The 21,005-nt window shown below is 48.5% G+C and overlaps 1 protein-coding gene across 1 annotated transcript; it reads left to right on the top strand.

Moving 5' to 3' along the window:
• The first annotated feature begins 975 nt into the window (after positions 1-975).
• LOC123137516 (transcription factor MYB30-like) lies at positions 976-2,176 on the top strand. Its single transcript, XM_044557302.1, has one exon. The coding sequence runs from the start codon at positions 1,153-1,155 to the stop codon at positions 1,915-1,917; it is 765 nt and encodes a 254-aa protein (XP_044413237.1). The 5' UTR covers positions 976-1,152; the 3' UTR covers positions 1,918-2,176.
• Positions 2,177-21,005: the final 18,829 nt, after the last annotated feature.

Raw genomic sequence — 21,005 nt, 5'->3', positions numbered from 1 at the left:
CACCTTTCGCACGTCACCCAACGATGTCAAAAAGGACCATGAGAAGAGGACGAGGCGGGAATGACTTATTCCACGATGATGGCGACGCCATCACCTTACCACCATCGACTAGGGACGAAACCTAAACAAAAAACCTCACCCTATCATCAGCGGTCTGAAACAGCAGGTCCTGCCCCTCCCGCTGTTGAAGCGGCGGAGGAAGGGATCGAAGGCTCATGATCTCGTCGAGGAGAAGGTAGATCAACACCGCCACACAAGCTCAATTGAGTAATCCCTCAAACACACAAGGGCTATAAATTAAATAAGGTATGACTTTTCACGGCACACACACATACTCCCTCCGTCCGGAAACACATACACACTACAAGTATTTCCGGACGGAGGGAGTACATGTATATCATATTCCGTAACTAAGATGTGCCGGTATATATTGCGTCACATAATATACATGTATGTGTTTTTAGATTTTTCAAAGTAGGCGTTGATACTGGAACAATTGCTAGTACAATTTACTTGATGCAAACTGCAGTTTGCTCAAGGATGTCTGTAGTGCTAGTCTTACAGAGGGCCCCTGAATCTGATTGAGAATCCCATTGATGTTTTTGTTGCAGCAAAGCTCACTCCTGAGACAAACGAGGCAGCAGTTCACTAATCATTTCAGAGAGAACGATGCCACCAGAAACACATGCGCATCCAACATGTGGATTTTAAAATGGGCACAGGGAGTATATTGGTAAATAAAGTAGAAGCAAAGCGAGCAATAAACAAGGCAACAAACACCGTACATGGACTCCATCCAATTCCAAACAATAGAGAAGGAACAAGTGGGAGCAAAAGTTGCTATTCCGCCTCGTTTTGTCACCCAGCGGTATGGCCATTCGGCTTGATCCTTCCCAGAAGCTGCCCATGAACTTCAATTGACCACGTTTTGCTGTCTGTCGACGCGAGCGAGCATAAATAGCCTAACGCCCTCGCAATCCACACACCATCATCAGCTTCCTCCGACCATCCGACTCCGGCCCTCCCTCGCCCAAGCGTGAACAGCACCGAGCACTGACCCATCACACAAACACACATACAACGCCAGCGTCTTATCCGGGCCTGCGCAAAGAGAAGAGAAGAGTGCAGAGGAGCACAGAGTAAGCAACATCAATGGTGAGGGCTCCTTGCTGCGAGAAGATGGGGCTCAAGAGGGGCCCGTGGACGGCGGAGGAGGACATGACCCTGGTCGCTCACATCGAGCGGCACGGGCACAGCAACTGGCGGGCGCTGCCGAAGCAGGCCGGCCTGCTGCGCTGCGGCAAGAGCTGCCGCCTCCGGTGGATCAACTACCTGCGCCCCGACATCAAGCGCGGCAACTTCACCAGCGAGGAGGAAGAAGCCATCATCCAACTCCACGCCATGCTCGGCAATAGATGGTCCACCATTGCCGCTAGGCTGCCTGGCAGGACGGACAACGAGATCAAGAACGTCTGGCACACACACCTCAAGAAGCGAGTCCAATCCTCGTCCAAGACGTCCGGCCAGGCAGCGCCTAACCGCAAAGCCAAGAAGCTTTCTGTGGCTGCGAGCGCGCTCGAGGGACCGACCTCCGAGCCGGCGTCGTCGTCATCGGGGCAGTCCCTCTCCATGTCGCCGGGGCAGTCCCTCTCGACGTCGTCCGCCGATGACTACTCCATGGCCTGGTCGTTGGAGAACACGGGAAGCTCTTCCTCGGAGTCGGAGGAGTTCCAGATTGACGACAGCTTCTGGTCCGAGACACTGGCGATGTCGGTGGACAGCTTCGGTTCCGGGATGGAAACCAACGACACCTTCGGCGTAGATAGTGCATCGCCGTCGTCGACCAACGATGAGATGGACTTCTGGGTCACACTGTTCATGCAGGCTAGTGACATACAGAGTTTGTCACAGATTTAAATTTTAATGAGAAGATTGGGCTATGTTCATATTTCTCGATAGCATTCGCGGCGGACCAGGCGAGCGGCCTGGCCGAACCTGGGCCGGGACGAACAAAGAGGCTTTTGGCCGGAAGTTTCTGTAGTTCGTCGGCTGAGTTGACCCTTGTTGCTGGCTCAGTTTCACTTGCGCATTGGCTGGCCATAGCGAGAGAATTTTCTCCGGCCAGGACGTGAAACTGAAGAGACAAATGATGGGGCGGAAAGGTTGACACGATCAAGGACTGAAAGCCTGATAATACCTTTTAGCCGGAGGTTCATATTGTGAAAATACCAAGGAGCTAAATAGAAGAATTTGGCCCCTTGGGCGACGCGCCAGAGCGGCGTCTTTACCGGACCGCTGGGTAACGACCGGTGTCCGCGTGGTTCCCGCACGTCAGTCCGTCGTGTCGGACGCAGTTGGACGCGTCCGGGGCTCCTCACATCCATCCTAGATATGAGCTAGATATGAGCTATACAGAACGTTCGGATTTTGAGCACCGAACGTTTTTACATGGCAACTTTAATTCATAGGGAATGACAACTTTACATTTTTTCTTTTTTTGTCAGAAATTTACCGTTTTTCCCTAATCTCACACAAACTAAACTTGACATCTAAATCGTTCGGATTGCCATGCTTAACTCTCAAACATTCAGGAGTTATCATTACTGTAAATGTATAGGGCTGGTTTAAGAAGCCGACTGGATCACGATTTTATGACCGGTCACTGATTGAGCCTCCCGTACAGGGGTCGTTTGAAGAGGCCCATTATGGATTCTTTGAGGTGAACATCACATGGACTAATATGAACGTGTGCCTTTTGCCCTCCCTTGCTTTGTTTGCTTGCCGTACCAGCTGAGCTGTTGTACCCTTCCCTTTATACGAGCGTATAACAGTCAAGACAATAGTCCACTATCAACAATTAATTAAGCAACGACCCATGCTAATGAACTACTATTAACCATAGCACGAATGGCTCATACTTTATAAGGACATCTTTAACATGGACTCTTAAAATGTTTGCATGAGTCTGGACCGAGCTGTCCAGATCCATTCTGACATTCAACACGGTACCTTATCGGTCCACAGTGCGGTTTGGACATCTGTTTTCCCACATATTAGAAGCAAATTGGAGGGGGTGCTTTGTGGGAGTCTAGACCGTCGCCACATAAGACTCCGACACCCCAGGCCCACTCAAATCACCCTCTCACGGCCTCACCGTCACATTATCTTCCACTCTGCCCATGTCCCCCTTGCTTTGCATCCGCACCCTCCTCGTCTCACACCGCCGTTATACCTCTCCAGCCGCCGTCCAGGCATTGTCGGACGTCCGCAAGCCCCACACATGCATCCGCGTTCCTTATACTATGGTGTCGTCAACCCAGGGTATGTCCGCAAACCAGGTACCCTCGACCCCCCTGTCGACGTCGTCCATGACGGACACCACGCCCGACAGGTGTTTGATAAAATGTCATTGAGCTTATTTTCGAACTTCATTTCGTTTTTTAGAGTAAGAAGGATGGCCGGGTACTCAATGAAGGAGGATTAGTTGTTGTGCGATGCATGGCTAGCCGTATCTGCTGACTACTTAGGCAGGAGCGGAATGGAATCTTTTTGCAATGTGTACATGGTTTGTTTCATACGCGAAACACATTGGGCTCTATGACATGCACATTATCCCTGAACACAATGTCAAGTCGTTAGCGTATTGGTGGTACACCATCTAGAACTCCGTCATGAATTTTTATGGTGCAGTTGATTGGCTGGAGGCAATAATGTGGCAGTTACGCGCGTTAACCATGAAGATTGTTAGTTTTGCTTCTTCTTGCTCTACATGTTGACTGATTTATTCGTTCACACTACATGTCAGAAAGTAGACCATCCACATACATACATTGTTGGATGAAGCAAAAGGCAGTATGTATTGGACAACATGACCCATCAATGAAAAAATTGTTAAACATCCGGTTAATCTTGTTGAATTTGAACTATTGTTATACTTGACATATTTACATGTTATTTATGGATGATTTGTGCTATTTTTATCCTAACATTGATAAATTCTGTCGTTTTGATGAAAATTATCTCGTTAGTTGGAATTTAGTTTAAAATGCATGCGAGTACATTTGGATAGCCGGCTTTCGTATCAGTGTTCTTGGACTGGTCTTATTCCATAAAAAAATACGTTGTCCGGTTTAAGGGTGAGCATGGGAGATGCGCTAATAACATAACTGCTTCAGGCTTACTTGTCCTTGTTTAGGTGACGACACTGCGGACTCTTGCCGTGTAGCAGGGCCTTTTGATGTGTACTACTACATGCGGATGATCCTGGCAGTTGCTTTTTTTCTTTATGTAGTTGCATTTCGTATCCATGCATGTCGATTAGATGGCATGTTAGGTCAACTCCACCGCGCGACCCTATCATGTCCGTCCCCGTCCGTTTAAGGTAAAAGGGACAAACGAGACGGCCCAACGCGCGGGTGCAAACGGATTTTTGTCCGTTTTGTGTCCGCTTTCGACCCATCCGCGACCCAAGTTTGCGCCGTTTTTGGGGTAAAACGGACACCACACGGACGCGTGGGTCGTCTGCGCGTGTCCTCCCCTGGCCCGCCCGCCAGTGGCACAGGACGGGCCTTTTTCTATCCGTCCCCCTCCCTCCCTCCGGCCGCATCCACTCCACTCTTTCCCACTCTTCCCCTCTCTCCCCCTCGCCGCCGCCGGCCGCCCGCTGCCATTGCAGCCGTGCAACTCAGAGGCGCGCTTGCCCAGCCCCTTTCTCTCGTCATCGCCGAGCTATCCAAGCATGACCACCTTGTTTGTGCACCCGTCGGCCAGATTTGGGGCGGATCCGGTCGGTCTTGAGCTCGCCCGGCTGTGGGAGGCCGGGCCGCGCCATGGACTGGCCGAGCACCTTGCCGGAAGGCCCTGGCAGGGCCGCAAGGCGACATGCAGGCAGTGGCTCATCCTCTAGCTGCTCGGATCTGCACCGTCGGTGGTCCGCCGGCAGATACGCGAATGGCGGCCGGCCGGGCTCGGTGCTTGCCCAAAAGCTCGTCGGCGCACCGTTGCCCCTCATCAAGTGCGACCACTGCCCAAGGGTGGTCGTGCGACGCGTGTCTACAACGCCGGAGCATGCCGAATGGGTGTTCATCAAGTGCTTAAACGATGAGGTATGTGCTCTTTTAGCTTCGGTTTGTGCTCTTGGATTAGACTAGTGGTGCTAACTTTAAGTTTTATTGTGTAGACCGGATGCAAGTTTTGGTATTGGGAAGAAGAGTACATCGATATGTTGATAGAGCGAAATGTAGTGCATGTTCGTGCACTTTTAGCTAGCCTAGAAGCTTTAGATGAGACAAGTGCACTTGTTGCTAGATTAGAGTCTAGGCACGATACTACGTGCGAAGAAGCAACAAGGCACGATACTACGTGTGAGGAAGCAACGTCGATTTTTGGCTTGAAGAAGAAAGGAGGGGGCAACGTCGTGCCTCCTCCACAGATCAACAATGAGTGCATCGAGAAGGCGCTAACCCAACTCAAGGGAGCAGTTATGGAAGTTGGGTATCTTCTCAAATGTATTCTTGTGGTTCTTGTTTTCTGTGGCCTTGCTTTACTAGTCAAAATGTCATGATGTATTGTCATGTACCAAAAATGAATGATAAAAAAAGTTTAAGAACTTGCAAAGAAATATACGCGGACAGGATGGGGCAAATGGATGCGGCCGCGCGCTGGGCGCACGGCCACCACATTCCAGGACAGACCCGGACACGACCCCAAACTCCTACCCAAATGGACAGAATCCGAACAAAACGGACGTCTGTTGGGATCGCACGGTGGAGTTGGCCTTAGCAATCGAAATCGAGTAAAGTTTCAACGTGGTAGTATGATGCAATACATTTTTGGGGACTTGTGTCTCGTCCTATATTAATATACTCCTACGTGTCATGGATGTATAATAACGATGCTAACAAATGTTTTTTGTTTTGTCCGGTGGCTTTAGCTTTTTCGTCGGTTGCACGTGGTATGTTGTGAACTAAGGTAGTCATAGTGGGAGTAACTTAGGTAGTAACATAGCGCATTTTAATTATTTTTTTGCTTACGTGTCAAGTAGTTACTGAGAGAAGGTAACATAAAACTAGCCACAATGAAGAGTAACCTACACTAGTAACATACACATATCCCTAAACTATGTTACTACCTCAATAGTGGGTAGTAATATAAGTGTGGTAACATGTAAAGCTTCATTTATTAGGTTATAGACTCATATTGCATTGGGACATGTGATGTTACAGTAACTAGCTAAGTTACTAGTACTATATCTCTCCTTATTAACTCATTGCCACATAAGCAAATTTGCTGAGTTGGACTCGATGTTACTACCGAAGTTACTCCCACTGTGGCTAGTCTAATATGTTACTGTAACATAGCGCTTCCCGAGACAAGATGAATCTACAAGTTAATAAATGAAGCCATCCATAATACTACTATTATGTTACTTTGCATTATGAAGGTAGTAACTTAGACTAGTGTCATGACACTAGTCTAAGTTACTCCCCATTATGACCAGCCTAAATATTCTCAAGCTCTCAGCTTTCGTGGTTAAACTGTATTTAAATCTTCACAGCAGAGAAATGAGGTTTAGATCCCAAAGCTTTTTATGCCTTTTTATTCGGACAACCGTGTGTGCACCGTTTTTTTCCTTTTATCGCCTGATCGCTTCATACTACACGGTGCACTCCGTCTCGTGTCCCTTCCTTGTCTTGAGCGACGAATAAGGAACTCCCCGCCGGCGAACCTCTAGATCCGTCTCCCTTCGACAACCATTTAGGCGACCGGTGAAGGGAGAAGGATACAGGTACATTGGGGCCGTTTGGTGGCCACCCTGAGAAAAATTTGCCTGACCACAAGCATGCCCGACACTGGTTTGAACATTGTTTGATTGGCACCCTGAGCACTTTCTCCCCTAGCCTGACCTGAGCGCACAGGCATGCCACTAGCCTGAGTCAGGCTAGCAAAATAGAAGACCTGAGTAGGCACGTACATGCAAACATAATTTTATATTTCAATGGTTCATGCATGTACTCTGCTCCAGGCAACAGTTAATGAGTGATGTCATTTTTTATTCTCTCAGGCTCAGGCGTGAACCAAACAACATCTCACCATGGTTTGCCTCATCAGGCAAAATGCATAGAAATTTCAGGCTATTGCCACACGCATATTTTTCTCATGCACAACCCTCAGGCCGCCAATCAAACAGCCCCATTGTCAATGGCTAGTAGCTTAAGTTAGATTTCTTTTTTGCAACAATGTTCGAGTTGAAAGCGTTGCTTTATTTCTGCGTTGAGCGTCCTGGACGGAGCTTCAATGTAGGTTAATGACCTCTTCTTGGCACGACAAAGTTAGGGTTTAGACTCATTTGTGTGCGACAACGAGTTTTGATGTCAGTCGTTTCAGATCAATTCAATGGTTCATTAGTTTACTCGTGACGACTATAGCTCTAGGACGGTGGTCACTAGGCGCACCTACACGAAGATTTATCAGTTGTCATCGGTAAGGTCAAGCTGGCTTCCGCAGGAGAGCTGCGACAATGATGCGTTAGCGTCTCGTTCTAGCGATGGTAGTGGTCGTTTGGAGATATAGAAACCTTGATGTAATTTGTATTATACTTTCGGGTTTTTTTGTACTTCTGCTGAATCTTTATAATAAATCTGATTTATTATTTTTTGAAAAAGGTGTATGAGTTATTTTAATCTAGGCATGATCGCAACTACCAGAGTACCATTATTTCGTTAACCAAAACGCAATAGGGAGAATAAAAGAAAAGCGCCCGTAGCTGGGTATGTGCTCCAATAATTAACATTAATTTCACAAAGTGAAATATTAATACCAAGATGATATCAATTACACACAGCCTTTGCAATGATACGGTATCCAAACCAAGTAAAAATATTGAGGTTATATACGACCAACAATCATAAAAAGAAGGATGAAAAACAAAGAGAGTCGATACGACCAACGACGCACAATAAACAAGCAGTGACAACCATCCATTGTCTTTGACAACACACGACTACAAGAAATGTTCTCCAAAAGTAACACCTCCACGAATGAAACGGTGCGCATGCACCGCCGTCCCCAGATTCGGCCTATGAAGGTTAGATCATGTATCTTCAACCTGGAGGGGACGTCCCAAAAAAGCAATACCTTCTTTAGGGACACAACGCATAATCGCCGACATTCCTAACTGCAACTACTGAAGGCCATATCTAGGGATTTGCGGTGAACTCGAGACCTGGTACTCGGACAACACCACCAAATCAATGTCTCGTGTATTGCTGTCACTACTTACTAAAGAAGAATATGTTGAGTGAAAACACACACCCACACATCATGATCATGAAAAATTGAAATTTGAACCATTCCATGGGTTACATGCCCGGAGACGGCAACTATCTTCATAGCTGAGGGAGTCCTGAACTAGGGGGTGTCCGGATAGCCGAACTATCACCGTCGGCCGGACTCCAAGACTATGAAGATACAAGATTGAAGACTCCGTCGCGTGTCCGGATGTGACTTTCCTTGGCGTGGAAGGCAAGCTTGGCGATACGGATATGTAGATCTCCTACTATTGTAACCGACACTGTGTAACCCTATCCCTCTTCGGTGTCTATATAAACCGGAGGGTTTTAGTCCATAGGACGAACAACAATCATACCATAGGCTAGCTTCTAGGGTTTAGCCTCTTTGATCTCGTGGTAGATCTACTCTTGTACTACCCATATCATCAATATCAATCAAACAGGAGCAGGGTTTTACCTCCACCGTGAGGGCCCGAACCTGGGTAAAAACATCGTGTCCCTTGTCTTCTGTTACCATCCGCCTAGACGCACAGTTCGGGACCCCCTACCCGAGATCCGCCGGTTTTGACACCGACATTGGTGCTTTCATTGAGAGTTCCTCTGTGTCGTCACCTTTAGGCCCGATGGCTCCTTCGATCATCAACAATGACGCCGTCCAGGGTGAGACTTTTCTCCCCGGACAGATCTTCATATTCGGCGGCTTTGCACTGCGGGCCAACTCGATTGGCCATCTGGAGCAGATTGAAAGCTACGCCCCTAGCCATCAGGTCAGATGTGGAAGGCTAAGCTATACGGATGGCATCCGCGAAGACTTGATCTTCGACGGGTTCGAGCCACAGCCGAGCGCGCCGCGCTGTCACGATGGGCATGATCTAGCTCTGCTGCCGGACAGTGCCCTGGAGGCCGCATAAGTGTCCGCTCCGACCCTTGGCTCGGAACCGACTGCGCCGATCGAGGACGGGTGGTTAGACACCGCCTCGGGGGCCGCTACCTCTACGGTGATAGAGCCGAATACCAACCCTGTCCTTTGTGAAGCTTGTGACTCCAAGGTGCCGGACTCCTCTCCGGACTCCGAACCTCCCGCGCCCCTGCCAATCAAATCCGATTGGGCGCCGATCATGGAGTTCACCGCTGCGGACATCTTTCAGCACTCATCCTTTGGCGACATCCTAAATTCGCTAAAGTGTCTCTCTTTATCAGGAGAGCCCTGGCCGGATTATGGTCAGGACGGTTGGGATGCAGACGACGAAGAAATTCAAAGCCCACCCACCACCCACTTTGTAGCCACTGTCGATGATCTAACCGACATGCTCGACTTTGACTCCGAAGACATCGACGGTATGGACGACGATGCCGGAGACGACCTAGAACCAGCGCCTACAAGGCACTGGAAGGCCACCTCAACTCACGATGTACACATGGTGGATACTCCTACAGGAAGAGATAACGAGCAACAACGGGACACTGCGAAGGATAATTCCCTCGAAAAACAGTCAAAACGGCGACGTAAGCGCCGCTCAAAGTCCCGCCTCGACAAAGACAGCACCCATACAGACCCAGCCATAGAACAGGGCGAACCGGTGGACGGCGAACATGCCCTCGAGCAACCATCCGAATAGGATAAACTTGGATAGACAATCCGTCCCCGGCGAAGATAACAGTCCAGGCGATCTCACGCCGGACACGACGTTGGAGCAGAAGAACCTCCACAAAAGGCTTGTCGCCACTGCACGTAGTCTGAAGAAGCAGAAGCGAAAGCTCAAAACTGCGGAAGACGCACTCAGAATGAGATGGAGCAAAGTACTCAACACCGCAGACAAATACGGCGATAGTCGCCAAACAAAGAGCTACCCGAAGCGCAAACTACTACCCGAATTTGACGAGCAGGCCGTAGAGCCCCCACGATCAAAGAACATAGAGGCCGCCCGGTCGGATGGACGACCACACGGCAAACATAGAGCGGCAAGCAGTGCCGCACACAAGCTGGCACACGATCCGCATAAGGATCCGCACCAAAAGGATGGCCCAGTCAGGTCTATCTATGGGCCAAGAAAGCAAGCTTTAAAAAGCAATACAACACGTCGAGTATTGGAACATCACGGCACACCCAAATACAGGGGCGCCGCACACCCCCTATGTTTCACCGATGAGGTGCTGGATCATGAGTTTCCAGCGGGATTTAAGCCCGTAAACATAGAGGCATACGACGGAACAACAGACCCTGGAGTCTGGATTGAGGATTACATTCTGCACATACACATGGCTAGAGGAGATGACCTCCACGCCATAAAATACTTACCCCTCAAGCTCAAAGGGCCAGCACCGCATTGGCTCAAAAGCCTCCCAGAAAATACCATTGGAAGTTGGGAAGAGCTTGAGGATGCGTTTCGGGCAAATTTTCAGGGGACTTATGTCCGCCCTCCGGATGCAGACGATTTAAGTCACATAACTCAACAACCCGGAGAGTCAGCCCGCAAATTCTGAAATAGGTTCCTCACCAAAAAGAACCAAATAGTCGACTGTCTGGACGCCGAAGCCTTAGCAGCTTTCAAACATAACGTCCGAGACGAATGGCTCGCCAGACACCTCGGCCAAGAAAAGCCAAGAACAATGGCCGCATTAACAAGCCTCATGACCCGCTTTTGTGCGGGAGAGGATAGCTGGCTGGCAAGATGCAGCACCAGCGACCCAAGTACATCCGAGGTTAGGGATGGAAATGGGAAACCACGACGCAGCAAGGACCAGCGCTGGACCAAGGGAAACAGTCCAAAGAGCACGACAGTCAACGCCGGATTCAAAAGCTCTCGGCAGAACAATAAAAGCTGCCCCTTAAGGACAACAGCGACGAGCTATCCAACCTAAACAAAATCCTGGACAAGATATGCCAAATCCACAGTACCCCCGGGAAGCCTGCAAACCATACCCACAGAGAATGTTGGGTCTTCAAACAGTCCGGCAGACTTAACGCCGAACACAAGGGGCTCGACACACCAAGTGAGGACGATGATGAACCCCACAAGCAGAGCACCGGAAAAAAAAATTCCCACAAGAGGTCAAAACAGTAAACTCACTTCAAGTGACAAAAGGGAAAAACAGAGTGGCACTCATTGAAATACGCGCCGCACAGTCTACCCCAGCGGAGTCTCAACACTGGTTGTCAAAACCAATCACCTTCGACCATCAGGACTACTCCGGAAGTATCCGGAACGCAGGATGGACTGCTTTGGTATTAGATCCTATAATCGACGGACTTCAATTTACACAAGTCCTAATGGACGGCGGCAGTGATCTAAACCTGCTACATCAGGACACAATCCGCAGAATGGGGATAGACCCAACCGAAATTGGCCATAGCAACACTTCCTCTAAAGGAGTGATGCCAGGCCCATATGCCCAGTGCACGGGCTCTCTACCACTAGAAGTTGTGTTCGGCTCATCCCACAACTTCCGTCGCGAAAAATTAGTCTTCCAGATCGCCCCATTTAAAAGTAGCTATCAAGCACTATTGAGACGCGAAGCTTTCGCCCGCTTCAACGCAATACCGCATTACGTATCTCTTACACTTAAAATGCCTGGTCCACGCGGCATCATCTCATTAAAGGGAAACTTCGAGTGTTTCTTGAATACGGAAGAACGCGAGACTGCCTTGACAGCCACACACTAATCCGGCTTTGCTGATTAAAGCACCTAAACAGGTCATTCAGAGCCCGGACACGGTTAGGCGAGTCCGGTATAAATAAGCAAGGGGCTTACTAGCCGCGTCCCCCCTTACAAGGGGCTCCACGCACGTACAACAAGAGACAATAAAGCTCAATTCTATTCATTTTTTGAATCATACTCTGTTTATTTTAAAATACACTTTTCGCACGATCCTTTCTTTTTCAACTAAGTTCTTCTCTTTTACAGATGAACACCGTGCGACACCCGTCCAGGATACGGCACAAAGGAGACACAGGCGCAGACGTGCAGTAGGGACCCGTTGCAAGGATTCTTTTCAGATTAAGACCCTGCGTAAACCTTTTTTACTGTCTCTTGTTGATACACATCCCTCGATTTGTTGCTATAACCGAGGAGGAGGCTGGCGTTTTGGCATCGGCCGCGTCAGAAATTTTTGCGCGTACCTGGACACTAGGGGCTTAGGGCATTGTTCTGCCCGTTTTCATAAAGACCGAATACCTTAGGTAGTGTTCGGCGTCTCGAGTTAGGCCTTATATGCATCAGCTCCGAATCATGTCTTTGGTCAAATGTTGGGTTTGCCCGGCTCCTGTGTTTTGCTGCCTTACATTCCGCTCTATCGGCTAACGCGGCACCAGGAGAACTACTGCGATTGTGCCCCGGTTCGGCCTGGTGAGCACCTCAGTAGAGAAAGCCGAAAACTGACTGTCATGATACAGCGTGAGACTGGTCAACCACTCGATGACCACTAGAATGTTTAGAATTCCTCCGCTTTAACGAAGGACCATTTCTCGGCCAGGCACATACGCGCCCCGAATTCGAAGAGCGCGGTGCCCCTAGGGCCTATATAGTAGCCCCACCATCGAACTCCTATGGCTAAGTGAAAGTGATAAAGCATTATAGTCCGGTTGCCTAGTTTGCTACGCTATCACCTCCTTCACAGGACCAAGACGTTGGATTAAGTGTGAAAATGCGCTTTTTTTTGCAAACACCCCCGCACTATCTGCGTGGGGGCTGAAGCCAAAGACTGCCATCTTTCAGGTTATATACACATATACATTAACGGCCGCACAGGAGGTATTTCAATACTTGAACGCACAAGTATAAAAAAGCCCTTATATTATATTGAAACATGGTTTCATAAATCATACATGTCATTTGAACATAATATCCTTCGAGCACTGCGCCTCTATCAAACGAGCGCCCTGCAGGACTTCCTCAAAATAGTGCTCGGCAGGTACTCGGCTTCTGTCCGAATCCTGGGATGCAACGTCGGTGGCCTTCATCTCCGCCCAATATGTTTTGACATGGGCAAGAGCCATCCACGCACCCTCTATGCATGCCGACCGCTTCATTGCATCAATATGCGGCACCGCACCAAGGAGCTGCTACACCAAGCCAAAATAACTCTTCGGCTCGGGCCTTTTCGGCCACAAAAGAGTCACGACATCCTGCATGGCAAGTCCGGACAACCTATTCAGCTCAGCCCATTCGGCCAAACGATCGGTCAATGAAAGCGGATGCTCTGGACTATGGAACTGCGACCAAAAAAGCTCTTCCATTCCGTGATCCTTTTGGCCTCAGAAGTGTGCGACCGCGTCTGCGGCACTCGCCGCCAAATCCAGATAGGCATCCTCCGCACCCCACAGCTGGCCCAACTGAGCGTACTTCGGATCCGTGAGCTTCCTCCGCAGCAGAAAGGGCTTTCCAGCCGCGATATCCCTGGCTTGACGTAGCTCCTCCTTTATAGCTCTCATCGCGGAGCGGGCATCCTTGGCTTTGGCGGTGGCCTTATTCAGGTCCTCTTGCTCTGCTCGGCGTTCTTTTTCAAGAAACTCGCAGCGGTCGGTAGCATTCTTTAACTTCGCGGCCATCTCGGCCATTTCCTCCCTGCTTCAGCAGTGAGCAGCCTGTTCGGCTCTCAGCTCCTCGGTCGCCCTCAAGGCAGCCGCATCACTTTTTCTGGCTTGCTCCTTGACTCGGGCTAGCTCCGCCCAAAGGTTCTCCATAGCAGCAGCACCATCTGCATAGAGCATACATGTTGTAAGGCATGGGCGTCAAGCTCCCTTACCAGGCGTCCACGGAGAAGTTGCATACCTTGTGACTCATCAAGCCACTTATTGACAAGTGCGATGTCCGCATCCGCCACATCAAGTTGCCGCTTCAGTTCGGCAAATTGATCAGTCCGGCTGGCCACCGGACGCTCCTCCACCTATATAGGACATGCGACATCTTAAAAACTAAGATTATGATCCTCGGCGCACTGTCACTTTCGACAACGTACCGAGTATCAGGGGCTACTATCTATACAGGGCGCATTCTATATGCAAAACTGTCAGAATGTATGTCATTTTCATGTACCTCAAACCCCGTCAGTAAACTTCTGACGGCTTCATGCAATCCACGCTCAGTGGATGAAATCCTTTCAATCACCGTACCCATTAACGCACGGTGATCTTCTGAGATAGATGCTCGCCCCAGCAGATCCTTCAGCTCCTCCGACCGTACACTAGTTGGTGCTGGACCTTCCGGCCCCGCCGTACTCGGGGAAACCCTCCGCGACGACACCTCAGGGTCGTCCTCCCCATATGACGGTGCGGCAGATGGAGGCGTTTCGCTCTCCATCATCTGCAGACAAAGATCCCCCGAAGATGAGCTCTGCTGAGAAGGGCTGAGATCCGAACTGCAAGGTAAAACTTCGGTTATCTTCAGAAATAAAAACATGGATGTTTCTTGTTACAAAACTCCCCTTTATACTTACGGCTCGCTGGAGGGCTGATTCCCTTGGGGAAATAGCGCGGTCGGGGCTTCTCCTGGCGCAGGACCCCCTGGTGAAGATTTCTTCCCCCGCTTTGAGGCCTTGGCCTCCGGATCTTCAGAAGCGGTCCTCTTCTCCCCTTGGAGGGAGGGACTCTCGGTCCCCCCTCCTTTGAAAGACTCCTTCGCAGAGGCACTAGTTTCCTTGTTTCCCCCTTTGCCCTCTTCCAAAGGCGCAACCTTCAGCATCTTGGTTAACACAGGATCCGGCGTGGTTTCAGGGAGGGGGGCCGGACACCTTATGCTTTCGCTATCCACTCCTGTTCAAGGGGCAGCTCTTTAAAGGGCAAGTTTATAATAAATGTACGGATAGCGTGTCCGGGCACAGGACTACTTACTTGAGTATCCGGACACATCTCTTGTGATCCGAAGAACAGTTTATACATCTCCATGGGCGTCGCGCCCATGAAGTGCTGGAGAGCTCGTGGTCCCTCCGGATTAAATTCGGAGGGGGCGACGTTTGCAGGGCAGAAGGCGTCGAATCAGCATGACCTGCGCCACTACGACCAGATTGATCTCTCTCTCTTGGAGGTCTCGAATACGGCCCTGCAACAGAGGAACGTCCTTGGACGGCCCCCAGTCGAGCCCTTTGTTGACCCATGATGCCAGCCGCTGTGGAGGACCCGGGCGGAAGGCAGGTGGCGCCACCCATTTGGTGCCCCTGGGAGCGGTGATGTAAAACCACTCCTGTTGCCATAAACCAAGCACCTCTTGAAAAGAGCCCTTGGGCCATGGAGCGTCAGCATCTTTGCTTATAACAGCCCCTCTGCACTCTGTCTGCCGCCCCTTGATCATCTTCGTCTCCACTCTGAAGGTCTTAAGCCACAATCCGAAGTGAGGGGTAATGCAGAGGAAGGCTTCGCATACGACAATGAACGATGAGATGTGGAGGATGGACTCCGGATCCAAGTCGTGGAACTCCAGCCCATAGTAAAACATGAGCCCCCTCACGAAGGGGTCCGACGGGAAGCCTAAACCCCGAAGGAAGTGAGAAACGAACACCACACTCTCACCAGGCTCGGGAGTAGGAATAACTTGCCCTTGGGCAGGCAGCCTATGCGAAATTTCGCCAGTTAGATACCTGGCATCTCTCAGCTTTAGCACGTCTTCCTCCGTCATCCAGCGGCCTTGCAGGTCGGAGCCGGACATTGTCGAAGGTCCGAAGCGCCTGAATCTGGAGCTTTGGGTGTTGGAACTCGAAGCGAGGGGCGGATTCGATTAAGATTGAAAGAAAGGAGCAGGCCTTGGTCTCGTTATAAAGAGATTGAATACCAAGAGCCCTCCCCGTGGCCGTTTGGGACTCGCCTTCGATAGAGGGGGCGTGCCAACGGGCATGGTTGGGTTAACCACGCCCGTATTGATGAGAATACCGGAATAAGGGGACCCGATCTCTGCTTTGACAAGACGTGCCAAGGAAACCGCTTCGCTAAATATGCTGAGGTGGAACAGTAAAAACAATTCGAGTAAAGGCTTGGCTATGGTGTGATGTCACGCCACGGAATACGTCAGCAGATTGCACTTGTGTAAATATTATTCTCTCTACGATGGTATACGGAACTTATTTTGCAGAGCCGGACACTATCCTGGTGTTCAAAATCTTCTATGAAGTATTCGGAGGAGGAACCCGCCTTGCAATGCCAAAGACAATATGCGCACCGGACTCGTCTTCATTAAAGCCTGGTTCAGGGGCTACTGAGGGAGTCCTGGACTAGGGGGTGTCCGGATAGCCGAACTATCACCGTCGGCCGGACTCCAAGACTATGAAGATACAAGATTGAAGACTCCGTCCCGTGTCCGGATGGGACTTTCCTTGGCGTGGAAGGCAAGCTTGGCGATACGGATATGTAGATCTCCTACCATTGTAACCGACTCTGTGTAACCCTAGCCCTCTACGGTGTCTATATAAACCGGAAGGTTTTAGTCCGTAGGACGAACAACAATCATACCATAGGCTAGCTTCTAGGGTTTAGCCTCTTTGATCTCGTGGTAGATCTACTCTTGTACTACCCATATCATCAATATCAATCAAGCAGGATTAGGGTTTTACCTCCACCGTGAGGGCCCGAACCTGGGTAAAAACATCGTGTCCCTTGTCTCCTGTTACCATCCGCCTAGACGCATAGTTCGGGACCCCCTACCCGAGATCCGCCGGTTTTGACACCGACAATAGCCCTGGTATGGACATTAACACGCAACCAAGAGAATGCCAACAAACAAGAGTTGATGCACAAAACACAGAGCATAACATCGTAATAACAACATCACACACACTTGCCCAAAAACTAGTGATGTGACGAAGACGATAGCGCCAAGACATGACAATTATACCGCACCATCCCACTCCACTGCCGCAGCTCTTCAAACTGTCGTCCCTTTTCCCACAACATCCTTACTGCTGCCGACCAAACCATTACCTATCCCTGAGCCATCGCCACCTGATACAGCACGTCACGATAACCATAGTAGGGGACCACTGTGGTGATGTGGTTCGGTGACCTGGAGGTCGAGTTGTAGTGCATTGGCCATGGAAGCAGAGGAACAGCCAAAAAATAAAAGTTGATATTTGTGGGAAGGGTGCAATATGCCCCTGTTCTTGCATAGTGCATCCTTGTCCGAGGTACCAGCAAATGCAACAATTGGGAGCTGGCGGCATGGAGCGGATCCTCCTAGAACAAATGGACTCGGGGATAGGGAAGATGTCACCAGCTAGATCACGTGTTGGCCAAGCAAACAACCCAATCTGTGACCAATGTTGTTGTCGGGTTGACATTACCTTATCGATCTGCCAGTTTCTAAGGGAGAGTTCGCATAAAAGATCGCCTTCCGAAGATCTAGCGACCGCTGCTAGGGCTTAGCAGCTCTCAACATCAATGGTACACATGTGCCAGTCACCGCGTAAGGAGCCGCCATTGTCATCTCTCCGCCAGAACAAAGAGGAAGATCATCCCCATCATTGTTGCTGCCACCGTAACACCCAACGGTGGCCTCTGGCGATGACGGGGTCGGAGGTGGTGTAGACCGGGTCACTGCCCATGTCGCACCAGGTGCAATATCAGATTGCAGATTTGGTTACCAGTGGTGGGCCCAGAAATCCTACGAGGTCCAGTTACTGATGACCTACTTTCCACTAGTAACTACTACCTCCTGGTTTACTAGTCCCCCTCGTAATTTTTGGATAATATTTTTACTATGATTTTAACTAATAAATTATAAGTTGTATGTAGAAAAATAGTATCATCTAAAAACATTTTTAAAAATCCAACAATATAATTTTGGTGACATGCATTATCATTTTACTAGTCAAATATGTGGTCAAACTTTGGCTCAAAATACAATGGTGATAATAAACCACAAAGGAGGTAGTAGTTACTAGCGGCATGCCGAAAGTAGCGTCCGCCACTGCTATTTTCTTCTGGACGCCATCGATAAACATGATACTAGTGGCAAAACCTTTCTCGTGCCTGACACTAGTTACTAAAATAGTGTGGTGCCCCATGTTTGATTTTGGTAATTAATGCCAATCCCTATAGACTGGTGGTGTCTTTGAGTTATACTTTAACGCTTGTCCATAGGCAATGCTTGAAGACCATTTGTTGGTTTCAGGGCTGAATGTAAGACTATTTGATGAGCAAGGTGTTATTCAAGGAGTTATCCAAAGATTGGTCATGTGAGAGTTGAGCCTATTGCAAGCATGTATTGAGGAAGAAGATTGTGTGATCTTTCATGTTTACCTTCAAGACATCATATTTATGAAGAGAGATGAAAAGATACAAGGTTGATCAGGTCAAGGTGCAAAGAATGAATTCATGTTGATCAACAAACAAAACATAGAAGATGTACTGAATGGGATCATGTGATCTCATTGTATGATAAGCATTGTCCATTATGCTTTTTGTACTAGCCCATTATCTATGTAAGGTTTCTTTGTTGGTTTAGGTATGTTTCCATGTGCTTGCATCAAAAGATCTCATATAACCCATGGATGATGACATCAAGTGGTGACCGTCATCAAGATTGTGTTGTGCAAGTTCAAGTGAAGCATAATGAAGAGATCACGTGCTTGAAGCTTGCCCTCCATTTTGGTGATGATGGACATGCGAAGATGTGCGGAAGAGAGGCTCACCAATCGTGAAGTATGGGCGATCAATTCACTAGTCTTCATCAAGTCAGCGCAATCAAGAAAGATGGTGCAACTTGAGGAGGGCAAGATTGTCATCATCTAATTTAAGTGGACTATGCGCAACACAAAGGTATAACCTTGAAAGGTTTCCATCGTACCGGTCTCGTGATGTCAGTTGGGAGACCGGGTTATAGGATCGATAGTCATACTATCAAGTGGGGCTCTTGAGTGAGTAGCTTGATCGTATAGTTCATATAAAGGAGGATGGCAGCGGCGGTAGTGATGGAGAAGGCACCGACTCTCTGGGTGGCGTCGGGTGTGGGAGGTGCCTCCTCTCCTTCTTGCCTTGTCCCTCTCTCTATGGTGGAGCCAACTTCATGTTACATACAAGCCTTGGTGGTCAGGGATCCCATAGGGGGAAAACAGGGACGAAATCGGAGCAAAATCTGAAAAGTTCTAGTCAATTTTTGTGCCTGTTGGGAGCTCAGACGAGTAGATATGCTCGTATGGAAGACCTTTCACTATGGACTTTGGGACTTGTTTCTAATTTTTGTTGCCAATTCTTCATACGAACTCCGATTTTGACATTCTCGGGCTCGTTGGATTGCTATGAAAAGCCCGATGCATCAAAGGCCTTGGATCTTCACTTTGGAAACTTTGATAAATGTAAGATCATTAAAATCTCCAAAGGGCCTTGATCTGGTGCGTGGAACTTCTCTGGTTTGACCCCAATTTGGTTCTTTTGATGTCCCAAGTTCATGTCATCACACCTTCAAAGACCACACAACAAATGGAAAACAGTAATAACTAAATAAAAATAAAAGGTGTGCAATGAACTTGCTAACACAATTAAATACCATGAACTATGCATTAGGGACATGAATAAGTGCAAGATGGATATGATCTGACAGATTTGAGCACTAGAATATACTCTAAAAAGCAATAGAGTAGGTTGTGGTTTGATTTTAGTCTCGAAGAAGGTTTCCTAGCTGTGTTTTTAGTCCGTTGCAGATGAGTCAAGTTGTAAAACTTCAATAATATATTGTTACACTACTTTTCTTGAAATAAATTTGGTTTCTACGGGATCTCATAGAAATCTATATTTGCTTTTCACAGCCATGTGACAGTAACAATGCCTAGACAAGATTCAGACCAATTACAGTGCACGAGCAACCCTAGAAAAATAATGGATTATGCTATGTTTATTTTTATAATTTTGGTTGCTAATTGCAAGTGACTTCGTGGATTGAGCCAAAAAAAGTTTGAAAAAAATGTGCTCTGAAATACGAGAGAAAAAGGTACGAGCATGAGCATAGCCTCACAACAGAAGGAAAAATACTGCATGTGTCTACGCACAATCCCAGCTATCGGAGGGAATGGCACACCCAATGTCTCGCAGGCAGGCAGGCCGCACAGCCAATTAAAGAGAGCATAGGATAACAAGAGTAAAGCATGTACCAAAGGGGGCCTCTGCAGGTGCTGCAACGACCATGGTATGGCATGGTAGGGCATGCGCCGAATTGAAGGGATCTCCGGGTTAGTAGGCACCTTGAGGAGCACAGTGGAGTGGCCATGGTGAAGGAAATATGCCCTAGATGCAGTAATAAAGTTGTTATTTATATTTCCTTATATCATGATAAATGTTTATTATTCATGCTAGAATTGTATTAACCAGAAACTTAGTACATGTGTGAATACATAGACAATACATAGTGTCCCAAGTATGCCTCTACTTGACTAGCTCATTAATCAAAGATGGTTATGTTTCCTAACCATAGACATATGTTGTCATTTGATGAACATGATCACATCATTAGAGAATGGTGTGATGGACAAGACCCATCCATTAGCTTAGCATTATGACCGTTGCAGTTTTATTGCTACTGCTTTCTTCATGACTTATATATGTTCCTCTGACTATGAGATTATGCAACTCCCGAATACCGGAGGAACACCTTATGCACTATCAAACATCACAACGTAACTGGGTGATTATAAAGATGCTCCACAGGTGTCTCCGAAGGTGTTTGTTGGGTTGGCATAGATCGAGATTAGGATTTGTCACTCCGTGTATCGGAGAGGTATCTCTGGGCCCTCTCGGT

This window comes from Triticum aestivum, chromosome 6B (assembly GCF_018294505.1).
Source record: "Triticum aestivum cultivar Chinese Spring chromosome 6B, IWGSC CS RefSeq v2.1, whole genome shotgun sequence".
NCBI classification, from domain to species: domain Eukaryota; kingdom Viridiplantae; phylum Streptophyta; class Magnoliopsida; order Poales; family Poaceae; genus Triticum; species Triticum aestivum.
This window is presented reverse-complemented; position numbering and strand designations above follow the sequence as displayed.